This window comes from Pelmatolapia mariae, linkage group LG15, assembly GCF_036321145.2.
Source record: "Pelmatolapia mariae isolate MD_Pm_ZW linkage group LG15, Pm_UMD_F_2, whole genome shotgun sequence".
Taxonomy (NCBI): Eukaryota; Metazoa; Chordata; class Actinopteri; order Cichliformes; family Cichlidae; genus Pelmatolapia; species Pelmatolapia mariae.
In genome coordinates, this window is record NC_086240.1 from 5046493 (window position 1) to 5071315 (window position 24823).

The 24823-nt window shown below is 40.9% G+C and overlaps 2 protein-coding genes across 5 annotated transcripts; one reads left to right on the forward strand and one right to left on the reverse strand.

Annotated features, from left to right (window-relative positions):
* Positions 1-2517: 2517 nt before the first annotated feature.
* actr10 (actin related protein 10) lies at positions 2518-14230 on the reverse strand. The gene is made up of 13 exons (XM_063495779.1): positions 14025-14230; positions 12863-12935; positions 12675-12757; positions 12470-12578; positions 11498-11605; positions 11252-11319; positions 10997-11076; positions 10203-10238; positions 9548-9627; positions 9367-9440; positions 9100-9181; positions 4887-5088; positions 2518-4713 (listed from the first exon to the last, which is right to left on the reverse strand). The coding sequence occupies exons 1-13, from the start codon at positions 14099-14101 to the stop codon at positions 4532-4534; spliced, it is 1254 nt and encodes a 417-aa protein (XP_063351849.1). The 5' UTR covers positions 14102-14230; the 3' UTR covers positions 2518-4531.
* Positions 14231-15777: 1547 nt separating this feature from the next.
* LOC134643874 (armadillo-like helical domain-containing protein 4) lies at positions 15778-24774 on the forward strand. Of its 4 annotated transcripts, none has more exons than XM_063496514.1 (8): positions 15778-15943; positions 17056-17960; positions 19260-19631; positions 20174-20326; positions 20448-20600; positions 20782-20813; positions 21259-21408; positions 21523-24774. In XM_063496514.1, the coding sequence occupies exons 2-8, from the start codon at positions 17078-17080 to the stop codon at positions 21595-21597; spliced, it is 1818 nt and encodes a 605-aa protein (XP_063352584.1). In that variant the 5' UTR covers positions 15778-15943; positions 17056-17077; the 3' UTR covers positions 21598-24774. The 4 variants fall into 4 exon arrangements, with proteins under 4 accessions (XP_063352584.1, XP_063352587.1, XP_063352585.1 ...); XM_063496517.1 differs by having other exon boundaries at positions 21259-21393; XM_063496515.1 differs by having other exon boundaries at positions 17059-17960.
* Positions 24775-24823: the final 49 nt, after the last annotated feature.

Genomic DNA, 24823 nt, shown 5'->3' on the forward strand with positions numbered 1-24823 from the left:
CAGTCCAGTTCTTGCACCTGACCATTTTCAGTGGAAAGTTTTGGTTGTTTGTTAAACCACTTAACGCTGAACTGTGAATCATTAAATCATAAAAAAAAAACAACTTGATAAAGAACCAGTTTTAAATTGTATCCTTAGGCACTTTCTTATTTATTTTATAAATATTTCCATTAATCCATTAAAATCCATTAATTCTCTTTCGCTTATCCTTTGCTTTCATGATTAAATAAAATATGCTTGTGTATTTTGATGTAGGCTATCGCAGGGCTAGAGACGGGGTGCACCTAAATTGCATAAACTCCGTTTCTGCTTTATATTCTTCATTTCCATGTATGTTTGCACATGTTTTAATAAAATCACTGCATCTATTAACTTTTTGAGGAGCAACATCTAAACAAATGAGGGGTGGCTCAACTTTTGCATAGTATTGTACATACAAAAATAATAATCATCTTATGCAATTTATTAGCCTACATCAAAACACACAAGCATGTTTTATTTAATTATGAAAGCAAATAAAAGTCAGGGAAGTGTCATCTGTAAATTATGATACACTTAAATTCTTCAGATATCCCAAAGCCGTTTCATCTGCTGACCACAACAAATATTGAAGTTAATCACCCAGAGTTCATAGCATCATATAAGCAGCGCTTTATATGCTGTGCTTAATAAAAAAAAAATACATGTGCTGTGTCAACAGATTTTTTTAATGTTACTAGGCAGCCATCAATAACAATACAGGAATACACTCATTAGTCATGTCAGCGGTTCTGTAGATTTCACTGAAATCTACAGAAGTTCAAACCTTGCTTCAGAATGAGGAAGAAAAGTGAATGTGCCAGTTGCTGATGCCAGACTGGTTCTGGTGAGTATTTGAAAAACTGATGATGTTTTTTTGATTTTCCCACACAACCAACTCTAGGGTTTACAGAGAATAAGGCAAAAATAAAAAAAATTAAAAAAAATTCAGTAAGCATTTGTTTTCTGAGTGAAAGGTCTTGTCGAGGTCTGAGGGGAATTACCAGTGTTTGAGCTGTTAGAAAGCTAACAGTAACTCAAATAACCACTTCTTGCCATCTGCATACAAGGAGAAGAGCATATCTGAATGCACAGCACGTTGAGCTTTGAGGCAGACGAGCTACAGCAGCAGAAGACCAAACCGAATGCAAGCTAAGAACAGGAAAGGCTCAACAAAATTAGGCCAAAGAAGCCTGGAAATTTATTGAGTGGTCCGTTTCTGCTGCAACATTTTGATGGCAACAACTGCATAATGCAGTTATGCGATTTACTTTGAGTGACAGCTACAATGACGTCAGCACAGAACAAATCTGTTAATAGATTTTTCACATTACATATATTTTAAAAAAAGAACTAACTCAGACTTGATGCTGCCTTGTGTAGTGGATTAAATGCTCAATGAAAATAAATTCATTTTCATTGAGCATTTATATAGCGCCAAATTACAACAGTTATGTTATAAGGTAAAGAGTACAGTAATACAGAAAAAAACCCAAAAATCAGATGACCAACTATGTGTAAGCGCTTTGGCAGAAGTGGGAAGGAAAAACTCCTTAGCTGGTTTACAACTATTCTTTCAAGAATTTATCTCAAAAACTCTTGAAAGATAAAAAAAATTATTTTAAAAATTAAGTTTTTGTTTCAATGTTCCAGATTTCTGGAACATTGAAATAAAAACTGGATGGATTTCCAAACATGTCATTCCTGTGATTTGATGTGAAAGAGCTAAAATAAAGAGATCTAATGCTTTATTCAGCCACGATTACAATACTGAAATACTAACTGGCACAGCACAATGAGCACAAGGTGCATCTCTACTGATGTGGCTCCACTTCTGGATCTGGTTGTTAGTTTGAGAAGTTTATGGCTCCCAAACATTGTTTATGCACTCGGGGCCTTCGAGTGTTGCGTGTTTAGTCTCGGCACACATGCAGCAGACCTCAGGTTATCAGCACTGATGTGACAGGAATGAGCAGAATGTCTCAGAGCTACCCTTTCGCCACGTATATGTGCACTCATGTGTGGCTGTTATCAGGACGTCTACTTTAGCTGATATATAAATGTCTCTTTTTACTTCACACAACACCTGCTCTCTTGCAGTTTGCTGATCCTCCTACTTACAGTTAACATTGATTTCCTGATTACACGCATGTCCGCAAGTGCCTTGAGCTAGCCACATCACACTTCTTGTTCTCCGATTCTGCAGGGCATGGAAAACAAGCAAGGAGCTGCCCTTACATTTATAAGGCGGGCTCAGATGTGCTTTCACAGCCACTGTGATTTATGGGATATTTAGTCTGGTGCGTTCTGAAAAATAGCCTCTGTGGAGGCGATACCAAAGACGGAGGATGTGTTCCCTCTCACCACAAAACTGATGTTGGTCTTGTTTGGTGCTCTTCAGAGAAAAATTACATTCAAATCTTAAATCTTAAATGAACAATGATAATCTTTTTGTTATTTTAAAAAGAAAGCAAATATAGTGTACTCACCAAGCCTAGCACAGGCCTACGATGCAAGTTCCAACTTCATATATTTGTGGATTCTTCAAGGCAGCTTTGCATGACTTCTTATTTGTCTCTCTTATACCAAGTCCTTTTGTAGCCCTTCAATTCATCCACTGTATGAAATAGGCTGTTTTAGTGTAATTTCCCTTCCTTCCCTTTTAAACCACCTTAATTTTGACTGGCTGCCTCTTGCAAACAGAAGGTTTGAATGGCTTCCATGCCGACAGCCACAGCTCTATGGCTAAAATGACTGCATAAGGGACGTCTGATCTCATTAACGTCAAAGATTTTGAGCATAGAAAAAAGTGAAGCCTGAGCTTTTGGCTCACATTACTTGCACATATGGTGAACTCATATGGTGAAAATGATAAAAAGTCATAACCGATCCTCTTTGATCAAATAAAAATTTTATGTAATGACCACTTATTGCAATCTAACAGGCAGGGCTAAACCAATATCTGGGGAGTCCCCTTTCCAAGTTCCCACCTAGGCTTCCAAATCAGATAGACAAGAGGTCAGACAGAGAGACAGACAGCTGCTGTTTCCTGTCTCTGGGAACCACGCTGATACTCCAGTCCCACTTCTATTCAGGGGAACGTGGGGTTTCCCTCAGCTGCAGCAGAGGGAGCAGGTGGAACAGTGCTGCTCTGTCTGTGCAGATGTGGGAAGTCTGTTTTTAGTTGATGTTCAGAAAAGGATCATCCATGTACGATCAAACTTCTGCCTGTGCCTGAGCATTCACCAAAGCTTTCACTTTACACTCTAAATTGAAATAAAGTCACAAAGCTACGTGTTTACCTCCAAATGACCGACTTGTGTCTGAAGTTCCTGGGCTTACTGCTGTCACTAAAGAAAATGAAAAAGAAACAAACGCACACCTTCCAGTTTCATCTGCATCACTCAGTGTTTATTCCTATGACTGAAATCCAAACATTTGATTTCCCACAATTTTGTTTGCCAGTCTTGATATACAGGTGCATTGTGGGTAAATGCTACTGGTTCCCAAGCCGTCAGACAGAGCAGCACTGAGTGATTAATGTGACCCAAAAGGCCAAACAGATGTGACTCGGTTCCAGGACATGCAGGCATTAACAGTGTGTCGGGGCAGGGCTGAATAGGAACATAACCTACACCGTCATCTAAACACAGTGCAGCGCGAGTGCAGAGGCAGTGGATGTAACTCAATTTCTTCATTTTTCTTTTTTAATCCCAGAACTACACAAACATCGTTCTGTCAGTCTGGATATTTATTTACAAAACACTACAGTTACCACTTTTCATGGGAGAAAAATCACTGAAAGCATGTTTGACTGTGTATTTCCACAGGGTTTGAGGACTACAGAACAACACGATAAAACACCACACACACAGAAATCTTCTCAGTTACTCAGCCTGATTACACTTCATCAATATTGCGTACGTGTGGGGGAATACTTTGCATCACCCTGACCCACTAAATAGAAGCAGGAAGCGTGGCTTGTGACCAAAATGAATGACTTACACAGCAGCATTTTCTGTAAGTCTGCTGACAAATCAATGACTAAGTTTACCTTGGTAGTGACTAGAAACTTTTCAGTGGATTGTGCGACTCACTGTAAGTGCAAAAACAATACAGGAAAATAAATTTAAAAAAAAAACAACAACAAAAAAAAAAAAACAGGAGGTGTGGATCAGACTGAGAGAAGTACATACAGATTTAGCATCCCGCTAAATGAGACTTTAACAGAAGATGCAGCTTCGTGGAGCTCAGACATCATTCCAGATTTAACAGAGCGAGAACTCCTGTGCAAAAATATTCCAAATGCTGAAAAATCCAAACATCTGCTGTTTTCTTTTTAGGACACAACTCTGCTCGCCTGATCAAACAGTCAAATAAAAACACATACAATAACTGTAAGGTTGATGACCTGACATTAAAAACACGTTGAGCTGTTTGTGTCGTTAACACGTGAACTTCAAGTGTTGTGATGTTATGTTACAGATTACTGAAATGTTGGAATTAATATATTCTACTTCTCTGTGGAGAAGGCTCTCTTCATTAGTGGAGGAGGGGTCTTTCCTGCTTCATACAAAGACTCAGGAGGAGGGGAGCTCAAGCAGCACCAGTCTGGGATGCGCCCCATCTGGTTGTAGTAGTCCCGTGACACCGACCTGCTGCCTAGGATGTCCTGAAGGGCTCCAAAGATGGCACCTGGTGAAGAGTTTACAAATGTTACAAGTGGAGCCACAAACTTTTTTTTTCTTCTTATTTAAAAGTAGAAAAATGCTGACAGTGTGTTTTATCAGAAGTGATGATTGTGATGGATTTTTTAATCCACAAGCCTTCACTTCAGCATGAATATTCAATTTAATTTCATATCTGACCTCCAAGCCACGCAGTGCAGTTGGGCTTTGCAGGGGGAGAATGAATACGGAAGCTCTTGCTGGCCAGCACGTTACTGTATTTGGGTTTCTCCACCAGGAGGCGAATCTCTGCCAGCAGGCGGTGCAGGAAGCCGGGCAGCATGGCGGTGCCTCCGATCACCACCAGGTTCTCAGAGAGCACTTTACGGGTGTCGATGGGGCACTAAAACAAACGCAAACAGATATTTTGAAAAAAAAAAAAAAAAACAACGGTGGAAAACATCTGTTCTTCACTATCCGACTGCTGCTACGGGGAAAAAGAGGCAGGAGGTGGGAGTCATCCCAGCATTACAGAAGGATTCTGGTAAAACGGGCTGACCCAGACTAAAACAACATGATACATAACAGGGACTGTGACGTTATTGCGAGTGGTCTCAGGGGAGCTGCAATACATCAGAACATTATGAACAGTTCACTATCGTGTAACATCAGACTTAAACGTTTACATCATTACAGTAAAAGTGTGAAGCTGTGTGAAGTCGGCTGTTTGGGTTTATGAGTTTAATTAGGCTGTTCTGGACTGACTGGATCCCCGTAGTGAAGAGCAACAATGCTTTTAGTTGCATTGAATGGTTCCAGCACAGCAGCCAAACAAAGTCAAACTGCACAGCCTGTTTAACTGCTGGATAATGTGCAGAGTGACGCTTCGGTGGTTGCTAACTTCCTCCAGCCAGAGATACTAAAGGTTCAGTAAAGGAGAGCAAGGAACAAACTAAAATCCACCACTAGGAAAGATCAATGAAGCAAAAATCAAAGGAATTATGAAACCTGCATTATAGTACATAACACACTGAGGTGAAACACACCAAATAGTTTGAACAAACATCGCAGACTCGACGGGCGGGACTGTGTGCGTTAGATTAGGCTGACAGAGATCACTCCCACCTTCACTACTCCCAATCTAACAGATGTTTTATCATGTAAGCAAATTAAAAAGTATTTGAGAACTAGGACCAGCTGGGTCAGTGGCTGGTATCGTTTTCACCATGCGGGCCTATCTGTTTGCCATCATAACAAAATCTGGTCCTGTTGGTCACGGGTGGTGCTAATACTCACTTTAACTCACTTTTAAACTATATCAAGTGAGTAACTAGTAATAACAAGAGCACGCAACTCCCCCAAACTTTGAAGTTTGATAATGGGTGTATCACAACATGCTTTTATAACTTTATAATCACATGCTGATGTATGACCTCTGACTGACAACCTTGAATAACAACCATTACATCACTAAAAATTGTATTTTTTATGATCTTTACCCAAATGGTTCAAAAAGCTGTAAAAACTGAGATTTCAAAATCTATTGACAGTGTGAATTTGCAAAACTTTATATTTTTTCAATATGAAACCATAAAGTGTGTTGTACAGCTCTCTCTCCATGCTGTTTGACCTTGCCCTAACACTGAAGGTCAAGGTCAAACACTTAGCCAAACTAGGTACTCATGTTCCCCAAGAGAAGAAGGAGAACGAGAATAGCATCATGCTATGATACAGAGCTGACTGTGAAGGTACAGGGGTCTGGAACTAAAACGGGCATTGCTAACAGGCTTAGAATCAATAAATGCCTGGAAAAACTGTGATGCTGCTCGTATTTAGGAAAAATTAATTAATTCTGAGAGTGCTGATAGAACCTTCCCCCTATAATAACAAGGCTACCAGGGGCAAGCAAACACATTTTAAGTTGCCCCGTGTTTACAGTCGGTGCACTCCAGTCATGGCTCATAGAGCAGGATCTTTAAAAGTGTTGGCTCACTTTAATGTGTTTAATGCAAATGCATCCAAATCCAAAACACTAGAATGTAATAAGCAGCTTTGTGTAAGTAGTGACACTGGCAACCTCTGGAAAGCTTATCAACTCCTTTTTTTCCCCTTTTGTTTTTGTTTTACAGGAGCAGTGCAGCAAGTATGAGTATTTTGCTTTGGTGGGAGTTTCCAGTGCTGATGGGTTTTACAAAACAAAAAATGCCACCGTTTCCACTTCAAGTCAATGTAACACTCACTATCGTTTTTAAAAAAACGTCTGTAGTCATCAAGTTGGAACAGCATAAGTTTCTGTTCTCCAGTAAGTGACAAACAGCTGCCACGGGTTGTTAGAGGACTGCACTAAACACACTTAAAGAAAACCTGTTCACGAATGGTAGACAAGGAAAAGTGAGATAGGACAAAACAAGCATCACATGACTTTCACCAAGTTCACTGGGAAAAGATTTCAGTGCTGGACAATGTGAGCACTTGTGTGCAAAGAGTATTTGGAGCTGTGTTTACACCTACAGGCCAGTGGTTCTTGTTACTAAACAGGTAATCAAGGAAGCCTTTTAGGTGACAAGGGAAAGACCATCTCTGAACCGAGGAGGGCGCCTAGGGTACATTATTCAATATCTTACACTGCTGTGATTACAGTCACTCCCCAACTCTCTGTGAATGGCACTCTTGGAGATTGATCAGTGGTCATGACAATTTGCATATTGACGATCATGAAACTGAGCTCATTGATACTGGTGCTGGTTTCACTCATTATGCAAATATACTGTTTATAAAGTTGGAGAAACCTGCAGACAGCTGAGACTGAAGGAGTCACTTGGATGAGTGAAAAACTGCTTCCCCTAGAGGTGGAAATCACCAGACAGCTGACGATACAACATTAACACAATACTTCACTCGTGATAATATATTACCGCAATTTTTAACATTTCGCAATAAGCTGAGTAATTCAGTGACACCATCATCTTTTTCAACTGCAAATTATTTCCTCCAAGTTTAACTTCCCAGTATCTGTTTTATCCAATAAGATAATGTTAGCTCACTTAGGTTATGTCTTGCTGCATAATGCAACTGAAATGCACACCAACACTGAGTAAAACCAGCCATAAATGTTGCCATAAGACAGAGTAGGTATGCTATTCGTCTACAATTGAATGGGGTCAAGCTGGCAATTACATACAATCTGTTTCTGATAATACACCAATTACCTTTGAAAAATCATTGAAAATCACATCTGTTGCTGCCTACATACGCAGAAATCACATTTAACAGCAGTTCACTTTTAAAATATACATTTTTCCTTAGTAACCTTTGTGCTCTTCAGGAATAACAAGAATGCAACCAGCTGAAAGCCAGCTGAGTTGAGTCCCCTCGAGATGTGGTCACTGATAAAGACTGAGTGAGAACTGTAAAATAGACTTGTGATGTAAAGTGGTTGTGAGTGTGCGACACTGTCAAGTTTACGTAACCATGTAGTCACCACAAGTTGTAGGGGGAAAAAAAATGTAGTAAAATCTGTAGGCAACCACCAATTTATTTATTTATTTTTAAATGCAAGGGTTTTTGGTGTGTGACTGAGCCATTAGCTTGTTCTGAATTTTAGGTGGTAAATGTGTCCAGTGTTGGGTGTTTTTTCAGTAGAGGGAATCTAACCTGAGTTTATCCAACTGAGAACACTATGTCGAAAATCCCAAAAGGTTGATTCTGTTCATCTGGACGTAGCGTTTTCAACGGGAGAAACGTTTCGTCACTCATCCAAGTGATTTCTTCAGTCTCACCTGACTGCAAGTTTCCCCAAACTTATAAACACTACATTTGCATAATGACTGAAACCAGCACCACTAACAATGGGCTGGGAGGTCAGTTCCTTGATCATTAATATGCAAATTGTCATGACCATTGAGCAACAACCACTGATCAAAGACCATTGATCAATGATCATGAGAACCATTCACAGAGAGATGGACAACGGTTGCAATCACAGCATTGTAAGATGGTGACAGATGTACCCTTAGGCTCCCTCCTCGATTCACAGATGGTCTTTCCCTTTTCACGTAAATGGCCTCCTTGACTCCCCACTCAAACCAGCGTTCCTCCCTGTCCAGGATGGATGTTTTTCAGTAGAGGCTACGTCCAGAAACAACTTCCAAAGATTGCCTTACCTGGATGATTGATCATGCATCAAAACATGTGGAGTGAAAACTTTTCTTAAAACGACTAGCCTAAGCTAGTATGATCTCTGCTGTTAGTGGTCCTCATGACCACAATAGCTTGCCAATGTCTCAAAAGTAGCCAAAAACCATATAACATATATATTTATACCAAGGTATGAATAGTACTTTCAGTAAGTATCAGCACAGATAACATATTAACGATACACATTACTATGACTAAATGAGAAACTTGTCTTTACCTTAACCAGAGTATCGAGTATCAGAGTGGCCACACTCTTCTCCTCGTTGTCCTGTTCAAACAGAATCTCCATCACTGAGTCCCTGGAAAAAAAAGGAGAAAATGGCTTTATGACACCAACTAAATGACAGTTAATAATAACAGCAAGCTTTAAATATAAGAACACGTGGAAATACCTGAAGCTGTATAACGTTACAGGAAAATAGAAGGCTCTCTCTGTCTAACTCTTTCTTTAAGCAGACTATGACAGCGGATAAAAAGGGCATACCTGATGGATCCTTTGATATGCAGGATTTTCTCTCCATCAAGCGGGTAATCGACATCTGGAGGAGGGGCGGGCCGCTATGAACGCATTTAAAAGTGTTTCACTAAAAAGTGCAGCATTTGTCATTTACTCAGCATAAATGTTTGGGCAGTGGTGGTAAGCAGCATACAAAGAGCTGACTTACCTCTGCTGTGCCATCCAAGTTAAATTTGGCTTCTTGGATTTTGAGGCCTCTTTGCAGGTCACTGACAAAGCATGTTCTCACTGCAGGAAACAGAACAGCACTGGCGGTCACATAACCAAACTAGTAGACAAGAATGTTTGTGACCAAGCATAAGGAGTTGAAGTATTTTCCTTTCACTCCTTCCATAACTGTGGTTTTTGTTCAGGACTTACAATGAATTAAAAAGACATAAAGACCCAAATAAGCCTAAATGAAACACTTATTACATAGCTGACAACCCCATTTTGCAGCACAGTCTCAGTAAATTATACTTTTGCATCATTATAAAAATAAGTGGATGGGTGTTTCGCCTATTCTTAATCCTTCATTGTTCCAGATAAAAGCCACACAAAATGCAAAGGAGTTTTTTACTTGCAAAAAACATTAAAAGACACACTTTTGTGTATCAACAAAAAGGCTGTAGCCTCCACATCCTGGAAACACAGACAGGTCTCAAACTGTTCTCAGAGTAAAAACAAGGACTGCTGGTGATTAGAAAATGTAGGTCAACCTCACTGCAAGAATATTCCAGGGGATGGACCGACAGATTTGTTTGTGTATACTGTCCATGGTTCTCAAGGATGGCATAAATAAGGAATAAGTCAGTCAAACCTACCCTTGATGTCTTCCACTGTTTCTTCTGGGATAGTCCCTGGTTAAGAGATTAAAAATGGAATATAAGAAATGAACGTTCATTTTCTTGAATTTACTTATGCATCAATCAGCCAATTTTCCTGTTTCTCTTTCCCGTTTGATTTATGATGCTGAATCAGCACTTGGAGAAGCCGACACTGCAGCAGAGGACAAGTGTGACTGCTGGGTCTGAAATGAATCCAGCTATGAATAACTTCAGGAAAAGTCACCACTGCTGAAGCAGAGACTTTTTTGGTGTTTGGCACTACTATCATTACACAGTTTTGGGGCAATACAGTTTCAAAGTCAGTGGTAGGGAGTTAATTACAGAGATCTTAGTGGCTTTGTGCTCATTGCAGAGATGTTTTATGACCCATCTAGGCAGACACCCTGTTGTCTTTTTAAATTATATATATATGTGTGTGTGTGTGTGTGCGCGCATCTTTTCTCATTCTGCTGCAGCTGTAGATCTCACAGCTCAACTCAATATACTCAGTCTGCTTCCCTCCATCAAGAAAAAGTGTGGAGAGAATCTCTAAAATAGACTGTATGCATAATGCATAATTCACAAACTGAAAAAGCGATTCACTCAAATGTCACACAGAAACAAGTTCTTCCTATGAATAGTAAATGCTACATAATGGGTCACAGCCATTATATTCTTCTATTCTTGGCACTATAAAAACCAATCAGCAGTCCATAACAGAGTTATGCCTTCACAAGTGTCCCCATTTAAAAGACAAGGACAGACGGTGTGTGCTGACTTTCTGTATTTACCAATGGCGGCTTGTATGCTCTGCCCTGTGGTTGTGTCTGTGTCCACGGTGCACTGTTCCACGAGAAGGCTGTCTAACTCCCTACAATAAACAAACACATGCATTTTATGCAACGAAGCAAGAGATTGAAATGATTCAATTCAACAGTCAAAGATTTCCAATCATGATCCAGGAAAGAGAGACTCAGATGGATTATTTTCTCAGTTAAATGTGTACAAATCACTACACTGATGCTGTTAGAACTGTTAGTACTTACTTATGGATGGCTTTTCCTCCCAGAGGCAAAGCTTCCCAGGCTGGCAAAATAGGAGTACACTCACAAACCTGATTTCCAGAGTTAAGATCAGCATCATAAATGTCCTAGACCTGAAGCTAACAGTACAATAATGCCTGCCAAATAGTAAATATGTGTAAGATGCATTAATTAAAACATATAGCATGTATATAGCAGACCATATTGTTCACTGTTCTAGAGACCACGCTCCTGATGGGAAAAGGATACGGGCAGCACCAGCGTCTCTGTGTAACCACAGTCCATCACGAGTGCAGAGTTGATGCCTAAAGTCATGATGGCCATGAGGTGACTGGGAGCAAATAGCACAGATGGCACCTAGAAAATGAAATAAATCATGGAGTAAAACTTTAGAGCTTCCTCTACTAACTAAAATTTCCTTGTTAACATAATCATTTTGTTTATCAGTTATTAGATTGTTCTAGTTTATTATAAAGTTTAGGTGGAAATCATGTAAAATTTGAATAACAGGTTGTTAAAGTGTTGAACATGGTATGTAGATCAGGCTACTATCTATTACCCATCTGACAATGGAAATGCCACTGATAACAGTCATTTATGAGTCAGGCATCTAATTACACTGACACTTATTTCCTATTATCCATTACGTAGAGCATACTCAATGATGCCATGACTTTCATACACAACCTTGAGCATGAACTACAAAAAAACAAACAAACAAAAAAACTTAAATATGAGGCACCCATAGGCAAAATAATTTGTCTGCATCAAGTAACAGTAGTTATCATAATAAATGCATTAGTTACCTCTTCTAAATCAGGTCAAATTAATTAAATATAAGGAGGGATTTACACAAGAGCTAATTTTAAGTGGATTACACTGTGATCATCGAGTGTGGTTTTAGCTCTGCTGCAGGAGGAGAGAAGAAGCGCAGCAGTTCAGGGAACTAGGGCAGGTAGAATGACGGGGACACCTGCTGCTGTCTGCTAATCAACTTTTGTGCACTTGTGTGCCAAGAACTTGATGACACACATCAAGACCTCAAAGCTTGATGCTTCCATGACAACTGTGCACCAAACTGAGAAAAGAAATCTTTCCTGACTTGTTGTTTAGAGTTGATGCTGCTGTGTCATGTTGGGCTTTTGTTTTTTGTGCACAGAGTTGCAAACAGATACTTTCTATTAACTGGTCTGATCCCAGCACGTGTCTGTGCTTTTGTACCTCAAACTGTTTGAAGAAAACCTTTGTGAGTGTCTCCCTGAAGTGGGATGGGCAGAGGATGGACTCGATGATGACCACTCTTCTGTCGCGAGGGTTCACCAGAAGGTGCCTAATGAGGCAAACGGGAAAACAAACTCTGATGTGATGTAGCCGCAAGAAAAAAAGAACTACAATAACCTAGTCATTTATTGGAGAAGAATCTCACCTGAAGTACAGTATGTGGATAAACTCTTTGAGGATGACATAAAGCTCTTCTGTATTGATGTTGTACTGAACCACTTTGACTGCCTGAATATGAGAAATCAAATACCACATCACCACATATTTTTGTTTATTCCATTTCCACAAATCATTCTACATAATTCCACTAAGCAGAACACGGCAGACTCTCACCTGCTGCTGTCCCGGTTTGCGGATCTCGCTCGGAATTATGAACCTGGGCCCCGTTTCCCCTGCAAAGCCACATCTGTGAGAAAAGGAAGCTGTCAGCTGGCGTAATAGGAGATGCTGAAAATATCAATATTTATATAATAATCATTACCAGTAACTGTTTTAAATACTATAATTTTAGTTTACTCAAACTTTATGAAAACCAAAAACCTATTTCTAAAAGACACAGTCATTTAATAAAAAGGGCAGAAGCACCACAGCTTAGTTGTAAATAAAACAACAGTGCATATTTGTGTTGGATGTTCTGTGGCAGTAACTGCAAACAAAGACGACAGTATTTGAAAAGATAATAAGAGTCCTCTTGATCTTCACATGACTTAATGTCTGTTTGCCTTCCAGCAAAATATAACAAAAATGACACTGAAATGCTTTCAGTAAATAAAGACCCATTTGCTCACTATAAATACCCGTTAATATACAACACATGTGAGGACTGGCGGTAAAGTTACAGAGACAACGTTTAGATTGTTTAGACATATGCAGAGGAGGGATGATGGACAAAGGATGTTGATAATGGAGCTGCCAGGGAAGATGTAGTGAAGGAGGACACGCAGAGAGTTGGTGTGACAGCGCTAGGCAGTCCTAGAAATAGGGTATGAGAGACGGCAGGTGAGCTGCTGTGGCGAGCTCTAAAAGAAGCAGCCGAAAGAAGAAGGTGTAAGGTCTAATGAGAGAGCTTTTAGAAAACCAGGTGCTTAAATATATAACCAAACAGCAACCACTATGGGGAGAAATTCTGATGACAAAACGGACAAATGGCAACTCGCTGAATTCCCAAATGCGAAACTTCGGTGTTGTTGAAAAATTAGCATTGATAGCATTTGCCATTAGCTTAAAAAAAATGCTAACTGAATGCTGACAGTTACTTAACCTAGCATTGGCTACGTGGCTAACAAGCTAGTCCCCATCAGCATTCACTACCAAAACTGTGGTAGGTTTTTTAGGGTCAAATTTAACGATGTGTTAGACTTCAAGTCTTCAGTTCCCTAAAATACACCTATAGTTGAGAGGCGGGCGAGTTATTTCAGAAAACAAAGATGCATTTTAGCATATTTTGCTAGCTGAGTGGCTCTATTAGCAGGGCGGGCTAACGGTTGATACTCACTTTGTGTATGCTGCTCCTAAGTCAATGACAATCGCAGTCTTCTCTCCTCCGCTTCCGAGCCCATCAAATAATGGCATTTTAATAGCTGCGTCGGCTTTGGACGAAAACTGTACGTATAATTAGCGCCAGCAGCCTCAAATTAGCATCCCACTAGAGGTCTGTTGTCTTCCTGTTGGACTGGGCGGGGCCTTCAGAAAGTAGTGACATCACGCGAGGAGGGTGCCTGATCAAAATGCGCTTAACTCAGTATAATTTAAGAATAACGCCAAAATAATGTTTTGCTTGCAGAGCACTTATTGAAACCAGTGTTAAAATTGATGTACATTCGATTTTAAGAGAATTAAACACGATTTTTTTTTAATTCTGGGAGACTCAAGTGTAGCAATAAAATAAAATACAATACAATAAAATAAAACTGTTTGATAAAAATAATTTGAAATAAAAAAAATACTCTGTTTAGGTGGAGGTAGCCTGTAAGGGGAACATGTAGAGATGGGAAAGCAGACTTCTTGCAACTAAATCTACTCCCGAAACTGTCAAAATCAGTTGTAACACCGCTAAACTTTGTATTCAACCATTCAGATGCAATAATGATCAAATGAAAGTGTTGCTCTCTTATATACCAAGCGATCGCCACAACAGACGGATCCACAAACAAATGCGGGGTTATTTAATTTAGAATTAGAGATGTGAACTGATAGAACAACCTCCAACTCTATATTTTTATTATCTGAGTTCAGTAAGTTTTCATGACTAACATTTAAAAAATATATATTATTTACCACATACTAGGCATAATTGGTACAACATCTCAGTTCATTCATGTCTGAAATAAGCCGTTTTAGTTCTCTATATCTCCATCTTTAAGCCAAATTATTCTGATTGGCTGCTCCTTGCAAACACAAGTTTTGAGCAGCAGGTGAGATGTGCTTCTGTACTCACAGCCAGAGGTATGTGACTGAAATGATCACTAGATCCGTGCCATAGATCCAATAGCAAGTAAATTACAGGGCCACGATTGCGGAACCTGAGACTTTTACCCTATAAAGGCACCTTGTAGGGAAGAGCAGTCTCTCATGATTTATGAGATGAGACATCATCAATTTGAAAATTCTGAACACATCTTAATGATCACCAAATCACTGTCATTTTTACTCTTTACAATAATTAGTTAACCCAACAAAACATACCGAAGTACCAATCGTATGGGGCTAGTATCGATCCAATACCAATTCCAGTGTTGGAATTGGTATTGGTGATACTATAGATATTTGGATCGAACACCTCAAATGATCACATTAAGGATGTCTTCTTCTACTAAGAGAAAAACCTTTAGTGATCACTTATATGTCAGGAGTATCGGAACCAAAAACTGGACCACCCCTAAGAGGCCCATAAGTACTGCTTTTAATCTAATGTAGCCCAATGCATCAGGCTTCTGTGACAATTAAAGTGAATTCATAAATATTTTTATTAAGAACTCGAGAACTTTTCCACTCTCCTCTTTTCACACAGAGGAGCAGCCGAGCAGCTTTAAGTGGGGGGAGCTGTCTATTCAGCACCACCACCAGCATGAAGTGACCCTTTGGGAACAACTGCACAAGTCTGCATTAGAGACGAAACAGAAAAAAAGAAAGAAGTGACAGAAGCATCTGAACATTTGAATCAGAGCACTGGCTGTCAGTTCATGATAAATCTTGCAGATTTGGAGCATTTGGTGGCAGCACTTCAGAAGCAGGCGGAGGTACGTAGGCTGACTTTGAGTCAGTGACGCTGAGCTGCACAACAACAAGCCTCTCCAACATCTTGCCTTCCACAGCGCTGAATTTGTGTGCGTGTCCGACTCTCGTTTTTCTTCGCGCACTGCGAGAGAAGCTCCGCGTCCTCCGAGCAAAGAAACCCGTCATGAACTCCACAAGGTAACACTCTATTTTTAGCTCTGCGCGACTTTAATTCTTGCCTAATGCAAAATCTCGCTTTCGACACCCGAATGTGATGGGTGATGCGCCTTGGGGGAATGCATCGGTGCCGTGAGCCTATGCATCGCTCCTTTCTGTGCAGACTCGAGAAGTATGATTCAACACCGCAGTGTGAATTTTGTTTACAACCCAAATTCTCGGGTGATCGTGTTGTCATGTGGAGGACTGCATGAGCGTACCGGCTGAGTGTATCAACTGTATTGATTCCGTGGAAGGCAGGATAGTGGGTTATCCTGTAACATGCAGTTCTGTGCATCATCACTGCTGGGAGAGAATTTCACTCAGACGCTCGTCTGACTCAGGCAATAAGAAGGGTGTCAACCCTGCATGTACTAGCCATCTCTCTCATTTTGACAGCAGTGCTTGATCATTACTTGGCCTTTGTTATCACATCAAATGAAGCAGCAAACATGCCATGGTACGTGATTTTCTTTAAATGTCTTTAAATCCAGTGTGCAATTGGACTGTGAGCACACACACATCCTTTCTGAGGAACGCTCTGTTTTGAGCTGGATGCAGCTGAGTGGAAATGTACAAATTTTTCATGGAGCCATCTGAAGAGGATCCTAGAGGATAGAAAACCTGGTGCTATTTATAGGTGAAGTGTGGAGGGGTGCTGAGGATTGCTGTGTCAGGTTCCCTCTCTTTCTCTCTCTGTTTCTCTCTCCCACTGAGCAGCTCCTTCTGTTTATACAAAAACGAACAAAAGAGTCAGAGATGAAAGGGAATTTCATCCGCATTAAGAAAAGAAAAAAATGCAAGCGCAACATCAAAGCAAAGGCAGGCAGAAATGCTCTGTTAATCCTCTTCTCTGTGGTTATCAATGGCAATCTCAAATTAAACACAGTTTGCATTCTGACCCTTTAATCTATAGTTGAAAAACTTTCTAACTTGGCCCTGCTGGGTGTCTGTCTCCATTCTCAAGCACCGCCACCGTTGCTTTGTCCATGTCTGTATATGTCAGCTGGGAGACAAGGCGTAGAAGTTGTAGGTAGGGATTGGTTACACCTCTGTTAAGCCTGTTAGCATGTGTCATTTCTGTTCACTGTCAGCAGGCACTGAGAAGAGCCAGAGATGCTGATGCTTGGGATGCTCCATCACCTCCTACTGACTGGGATGTGTCTCTGTGTCTGCGGAGCCCCGTTCAATCTCCCACACTTCAGCCCTACGCAGGCCGGCTCCTGTGAAGGACTGTGTGCCAGCTCGGTAACAACCACCGGGTCAACACATGCTACAGATTTAAAACCTACACCATCAGATTCCAGACATGAGAGTGACCTGACAGTGAATGTAGGTGGAGGAGGAGGGACTGGCCCACATGAACGACCCAGGGGGACTGATGCAGTGACGCAGACAGAAAATGGGGACAGTCTTGATGGAAGATCTAGGCTGAGTGAGGCTGGTGGAGAGGCATGGAGCCAAAGCACCGAGATAGAGAAGATCGGGAGCACATCTGAGATGAGAGACTCTGAAAAGCAGTCAGAGTCTGTGGATTCAGAGAGAAAAAAGGAGGATGCACCAGTTCACGGTGAGCATTTAATTCCAACAGGTGGGACAGAGCAGTCGGACATGGACACCAGCACCCGAAAAAGGACTCCAAGTAGATTATTGACCTCCACTTCAGCACCATCACACCTGCAGACTTCGTACAGCCAAAAGAGTAACCCCGCTGGAGCATATGGGACAAAAAGCTTTGATTCTCACTGGGATAAAGACACAGAAAGAAGTTTGCCAGAACCTCCAAATCCCTCTGTTTCCCTCTGGACCCAGACCTCCCACAGTCCCACCCCTCATGTTTTTACCCATCAGACCTCTTCACCTTTGGCACTTTGGGGCCATGACAGCACAACTATGTCCTCACTACCAGACCCCTTTTTACCTGAAATCGGACCGAGCCTGATACCCAGAGAGGATGGCCCAGAAAGTCTGTGGACTGAAGCAGCAAGACCCAGCGGAGGTAAGGCAGGACAGTTATGCAATTAATGTTAGCATAAAATAGGCATGCACAGTTTAATTTTATTGGGGTGGCACTCCCTCTACTCCCTGATTGTTCATCAGTTGCACATGTGCACACTAAAAAGTCACAGTATGTCTTCAAAGTGTGCGAGGTATTGCTCCACAGTAATCGTCACCCCAGTAAGAATTCATTCCAACAACATTCCAGCTTGCTAGATTTCGCAGTGTTTCATAGGGCTTCATTAAAAAGTATGGCAGAAATAGGAATGACATATCCAGCGGCGGATTTTGCCTTTGATGATTGGCAAAGAAGGCGCCTCCTTTTGCAGACTCCACTTTGAACCCCAGCTGGGACCCGTGGCAGTCTAATTACTTTCTATTCTTGACTCGAGTCTGAAAAAAGAGACCACACACACACACACAAGCCTGGAAAAGGCTGGTGGCAAGGTACTTTATACAGCTCCGTGGAGGAGTCAGCCCCCTCCTCTGTCTCACTCTCTCTCTCTATATATATACATATATATATATATATATATATATATATATATATATATATATATATATATATATATATATATATATATATATATATATATATATATATATATATATGTATGTTTAGCCCCGAATGTCCTCTCACTCCTTCTCACCCCTCATACTCTCCATTCAGGCTATTGTGAAAGGGCCAAGCTGGTTATTATTCAGTGAGTCAGGACAGGGAATTGGATTAAAGACGTCTGTCTGAGCCAGTGTGCGTCCATGTGAGGATTGTCTGTTTGATGAGACTTTCTCCCAATGGCAAAGGAAACTCAACTCCCAAAATAGTCTTATGTAAAAGGATTGCAGCGTTCAGAAGCATTTTTCCACCTCCTTCAGAATGCTTTGGACTAAAGGTAGTAACAGTTTCTCTTGTGACAGCCCCCCTTCCTGTGTGCTAGCCTCTTATCTCAAAAGAACATTTTTTTCTAAACCATCTTCTTTTCATTGTGCCTTTGCTGCACTGTTTTGAAGCAGTTTATAATGAGAAAGCTGCGTGAGCTGTTTCAAAGGGCCGCTTTCTGTCATAAATACTACATAAGCTACAGTATGTACTGAATACAGCTGCTGCTTCTTTGTAGAAAACATACATTTTTAATTTTAGCAGTCAGCTGAATTGTGTGTAGAGAGACAGCAAGACACCTGTCTCATCGTCATTTGTCTTCGTTCAGTCAATAAATAAAAGCCAGCTGATCGGAAAAGTTCCAATTAGATTGTGATGCTACACACAGTGACTCTGAGCTTGTCTTGGCACCACCTGCAGCGGAAACTGCGCTCCCAATTCCCCAGGATGAATCCACAGAGGCCACAATGTCATCGGAGGCTCTCCCTCTTATCTTTGAGCCTTTTGAAGACATCACATCTGAGAGTGCGACAGCGGCAGCAGCAGCGGTCACCCATGTGTCAGGCAGCAGCCGGCCCAGAGGGCTTCCTCGGTCAGAGGCGGGTCTGGACCAGCTGGTCACCGTAGAGAGTGACAGAGACGGTCCATCACATGCCTCACCCGTCCTTATTCCAGACTGGACGTCACCTTGGCAGACATCCGGCAGCGAGCTCCTAGAGCCATTCAGTTCCTCAGGTCCATCTGCTTCTCAGAAGCAAGTCAGAACTGAGCCGGACGACCATTCGGAGAAAGGTGAGAGAGATGATGTGGCACGACCCGAATGTGGATATTAGATCATATGGAATCACGATATAAAAATCATACATATAGTCTGTGTGTAATGTGTAAATGTGCCATATATATAAAATCACCATTGCCATTCAGTTTTTTTTCAAGATTTAGTAAATTTCCTACAAATTGAAAGTATTTCACGGTGGTGCCAAAGTAGAACTATAATGGGGATCTGAAATTTTAACCGTTCAACAACAGTGAACATTTTCTCTGTGTGAAGACGCCTCGGTGGGGGAGGTGAAGTGTTTTTGGCCTTTATTGGTAGGTTTCATGTTTACGTTTACTTTTTCACCTTTTCTAAGTTTGCTTCTTGCCAGACTCCGTCTGACACTGACGAAGTGGTTGAATCTTTCATCACTACCACTTGTGGCATGAATTGACCCAACAGCTGCAGAGACAGCAGTATTGTATACTGTGCATGGCTTTTGAAGTTGTGCACTTGCAAACATGTACAGCTGTGCTCACACTGCTCCTGCTGTCCTCTTATTCTGTTTTTCATTTAGCAAACGTAGTCTCTGCGAGGACACTAAACCTGGAAGACAACGTGTCCTCGGCCGGCCCCTCCCTGTCATCTTTCCAGCAAGCAATGACAATGGTAACCATGACAACCCATCAGCCAGCACACAAATCCACATCAGAGGAGATGGACTCTGAGGGTAGGACAATTTTTTAAATGCCACCTACAAGCCACTCCATTTATGAAAATGTTCATGTTCAGTCATAACACGTGTGCACATCCTCCAACGCTCCTGGATGATTTTTCTTTATTCTCCACAGAGGACCTGGAAGATGACTTTGAGAACTCTGAGGAATCGGTGGAAGAAGACAGTGAAGAAGACCAAACAGAAACGTCTAAAACATCCTCGACGCAGCCTCCATACAGTCTCATCCCACCACCTCCTGTCTGGGTTCAACGCAACCAGGGGCTGAGTATGAGAACACAATTTCTAACCCATATTTTTAATCAGCAGTGGGACATAACTTTTAGTATTAGCACTTCTACAAACACGTGTTGCCCTCTTATAAAAGACCTAAAAAAATAAAGAAATTTTATCAGTTTAGCAATTTTCAGATGTGTTGCTCTGATAAACGAATGTCTCTTTTCTCCCAGTGCGTAGCTGGGTGGAGCTAATCAGAGAAAAGGTAAGCCTACCCTCTGCTGTCTGTAAAAAAGGTCAATCAAAAAAACATTTTTCTTTTACCTCGCCATGAGGCGACTGATGACTCACAGATATATCTTTTTCTCTTGAGCCAACAGGGTTTTCTTTAAGGTGCATACTGTAAATATCTGTTACATGTTCATAGTTTTCAGTGGGTTGCACAGTTAAAATAGTTTGATGACGACCAAAATATAGATTCGTGCCAGGTATACTTAATAAAGAATGCTTAGGTCATTTTTCATAATCAACTACAGTATGTTAGCTAATCTGTATAGGGTTGGGGGTGGATAAGCTGGAGGTGGCAGCTGGGGAGAGGGAGGTCTGGCCTTCTCTGCTGAGACTGCTGCCCCCATGACCCAGCCCCGGATAAGTGGAAGATGATGGATGGATAGGTTAGGGTTTGACCTCTATGCCATCACCCTCTACAGGCAGGTTACGTGTCCGGGATGTTGGCCCCTGTGGGTATCGGTATCACAGGGGCCCTGCTAATTGTTGGCGCCCTCTACAGCATCAGAATGATTCACCGCAAGAGGAGGAACAGCTTTAAACACCAGAGGAGGAAGGTCAGACAGCAGGAGGTCAATAACTTACTTTCTTGTTTTCACTTGTTATTGTTGACCGGTCACATGGAGCAGGTCTCTGTGGATCTTAAATGCATAAGCTCAACCTTAAAATGATTTTTCCCTCTCCAGCAACCCCGAGAACCCGGCACCAGCCGTCAGGACCAAGCCATGCTGCTGGCCGACAGCTCTGAGGACGAATTCTGATGAGAACCTTTTGGGCCTCTTTTGTTGGTGACCAGCCGCCATTGCTCCTAAACTGGATGTTTAGCAAACACCCCCATCGCTACTGCATCTCCACTTACCCTGGGGCTGTTTGGGTATGACTCCTCTGATCCACTGAAAGGGACTGAGCATAGGGCAGTATTTGCATAGGTGGCGCACAGGTCAACCAGGCACCCACCTCCCTTTCTGAAATTATCTGAGCACTTGTCTAAATGTTGTCAGATGCTGCTGAGTCTAAGAGTGTGGTAGGATTGGTGTTTTCCACCTTTTTTGACAACAAAAATAACTAAATAAATAAAAATAATAATGCATTGAGGGAGCGGTATTCGTAGGATGGAAGTGTTGCTGGCAAATTAAAAGGGGGGACGTGAAAGCCAGCATGTTTTCCGTCAAGTTATACATTGAATGAAAAGTGACGTGACACAAATAATGTAAATACATTACATGTAGTACATGTAGCTGACTGGGGGTCAGTTGTGTTAGTGTAAATAAAGTCTTATGTATTCCTAGACTTCAATAATTTTGGGAAAAATGCTCATTTACAGGAAGCTGGATTAGATCACTGGAAGCATATCTGTCTGTAAACTGAAACTAACAGCTAGCCTAGCTTGGTCCAACGATAACAAACATGTTGGCTAACATTTCCAAAACTCACTACGAAATCAATCTTTTTTAAAAAAAAAACAATAGAAGAAATTTAAAGTATTAGTGACCTCTTAATTATTTTCTAACCATCAGACAGAGTTAGGCAAGCTTCAGGCAAAGGTAAGCTAAAAGCTACTGAGCTAAAAAAGCTACAGGACTGTGCAAAAGTCTTGATACGCCCTGCATTTCTTACTATTTTGCAATGAATTTGGGAAACAGGTAGTGTTTTAATTAAAGTTTCAAACACCTTGAACTCTATTAAGCAGCTTTCTTGTTATTTAAGTTTTCAGGAACAGTTCTCCAGGCTTCTTGAAGGACATTCAACGCTCTTCTTTGGATGTTGGCTGCCTTTTGTTCTGTTCAGTAATGCTGCTTCAATAATGTTGACGTCCAGGCTGTGAGAAGCCCAATCCACAACTGATAGTATTACTCTTTCAGGTATGCTTTTACTGTATTGCTAAAAAAAATTAAGCTGTCGCTCTGACAGTACTTTGGCATTCCATCAATTTTGACAAGATCCCCAAAACTACTGGCTGAAACGCTTCCTCAAACCATGACAGAACGTGGTTAAGTGATTGTTGGACACTTATTTTTGCATCTTTCTTCTGACCTCTGTGGTATTTATTGATAATTAACCAAAATCTGAAGATTTTCATTCATCCCTCCATAAGACCTCTTGCCAATGATTTTCAGTCCAGCTCTTCCATACCTCGGTCTTTTCTCCCTTTTCCCCCTTCCTTAAAAATAGCTTCTTGATAGCTACAGAGAGCACTAAGATCATTTCTGATGAGGCTTCAGTGAAGATGGATCAACTGAAGGGCCAGGTCTTTGCTGGATTTTTCCGATTTCTTAAGGACAGGACTTTCAAATACTGTTCATCTGCTGTAGTTTTACGTCTGCCACTTCTTTTTTCCTCAAATATTTTAAGGCCACACTGAACACCATGCCAAGACATGCCAGTATTTTTTGCTAATAGCTCTTTAGGAGTCACCTCGTTGGTGCAAAAATACTGTTTCATATCTGTCAAACTTATCGTTGGGATTTTTCTGAGAAACTAAAGAAATGGAAACAAATCAAGTGACAGGCTGCTATTAACAAACTGCCTAAAGGTACAATTTAAATTGGTTCTTCGCCAAGTTGTCTATTACACTGGTTCATCTCTTGAGTTAGGTGCCTTTTTCATTCTTAAAGGATTGATAGGTCAGTATTACAAAATGAACAGGTACAAGGACTGGACTGAAATTAAGTGAAAAAGCAGCCAATTTCATGCCAAAGAAAAGCCTGGAAAACTTTTGAAGTTACACCTCTAAAAAAATAATGTCTGTCTGTCTGCTTGGAAATAATTACAAAGAAATGAAGTGCAGCTCAAGAGCTTTGCAAAGTACTAGAAGTCTCTACCATCTATATTATCTTCACACACTTGACAGACATCATAGTAGTATTAAACTCTTCTTAACCTCCTAGGACCTGGCGTCCACATATGTGGACATCACATTTTTGGTTATTTAGACCCAAATACTCAATTTTGCTCTACAAGGGCCTGATATCCACTTACGAGGACATTATACTGCCACTGTTCTGTTGAAATTTTAAACTAATATCATTTAAAATTTGTCTTAGAAACAATCAGGGAAAAAAAAAAGAAGAAAAAAAATCTGGTAATTCTTTGTTTTTACATTCATCGGGCCCCAATATGCCCAAATATCAAAGAGAAATTAAAGATGCATGCTGTGGAAGAGTTCGGGTCTTAGGAGGTTAAGGAAGTAAATAAGCATTTTCTCCTAAAATGTCAAACTATTCCCGATAGAACCTGTCACATTTGCTTGGTTTAAAGTGTGAAATTTGTGCAAATGCAAACGTTTTATTGAAAGCCATCTGTTCATATTAGTTACTGTGAGAAACACGTGCAAAATACCACCATCCTATAAAAGTATGTAGCATAATGCGATGTGAACTCACTGCCACTTACAACTCCATTTTTGTCCCCAAGTGCATGACTGCGCCTCAGTCGATACATATGCTGACTTGCTGCAGAGATTTTCCATAAATTAAGTGTTCCTATTGGCTGGAAGAGCACAAACACAAGACAAGAAAGCAGATTCATATTTTCATGTGTGCTGATCTGCTGCTGACAACGTGAAGGGTTTTGTCGGACGCACTCGAACCAGAATTTTACCTTGCTTGGATAAAATGAGCAGAAGTCAGGTTAAGTTTAAAATCTCGTTTTTGAAAGATAAGTTCAAGAAACTTCTCTGCTGCAGTCCAGACAGAAAAGAGGCACAAAGCAGTTCTAGGTATTTGATGCACATTTGTTATCCCAATGTTAATAAAGTGTCTTTTGTTTGGGAAAAAAAAACAAAACATTTTCTGTAACTTCATGAACCATCTGACATGCTTAATGAACAAATGCCTGTTTATACAATATAATACTGTTTTAGGGTATGTGTGATGTAAAATGGTAGACTCTTTTTCCCCTCTTGATGTGGATGTGATCAAATAAACAGCTCTTTTTGATGTCTGATTGTGACTTCTTTTTTTGACACACAGATACAGCCGCTTCAGA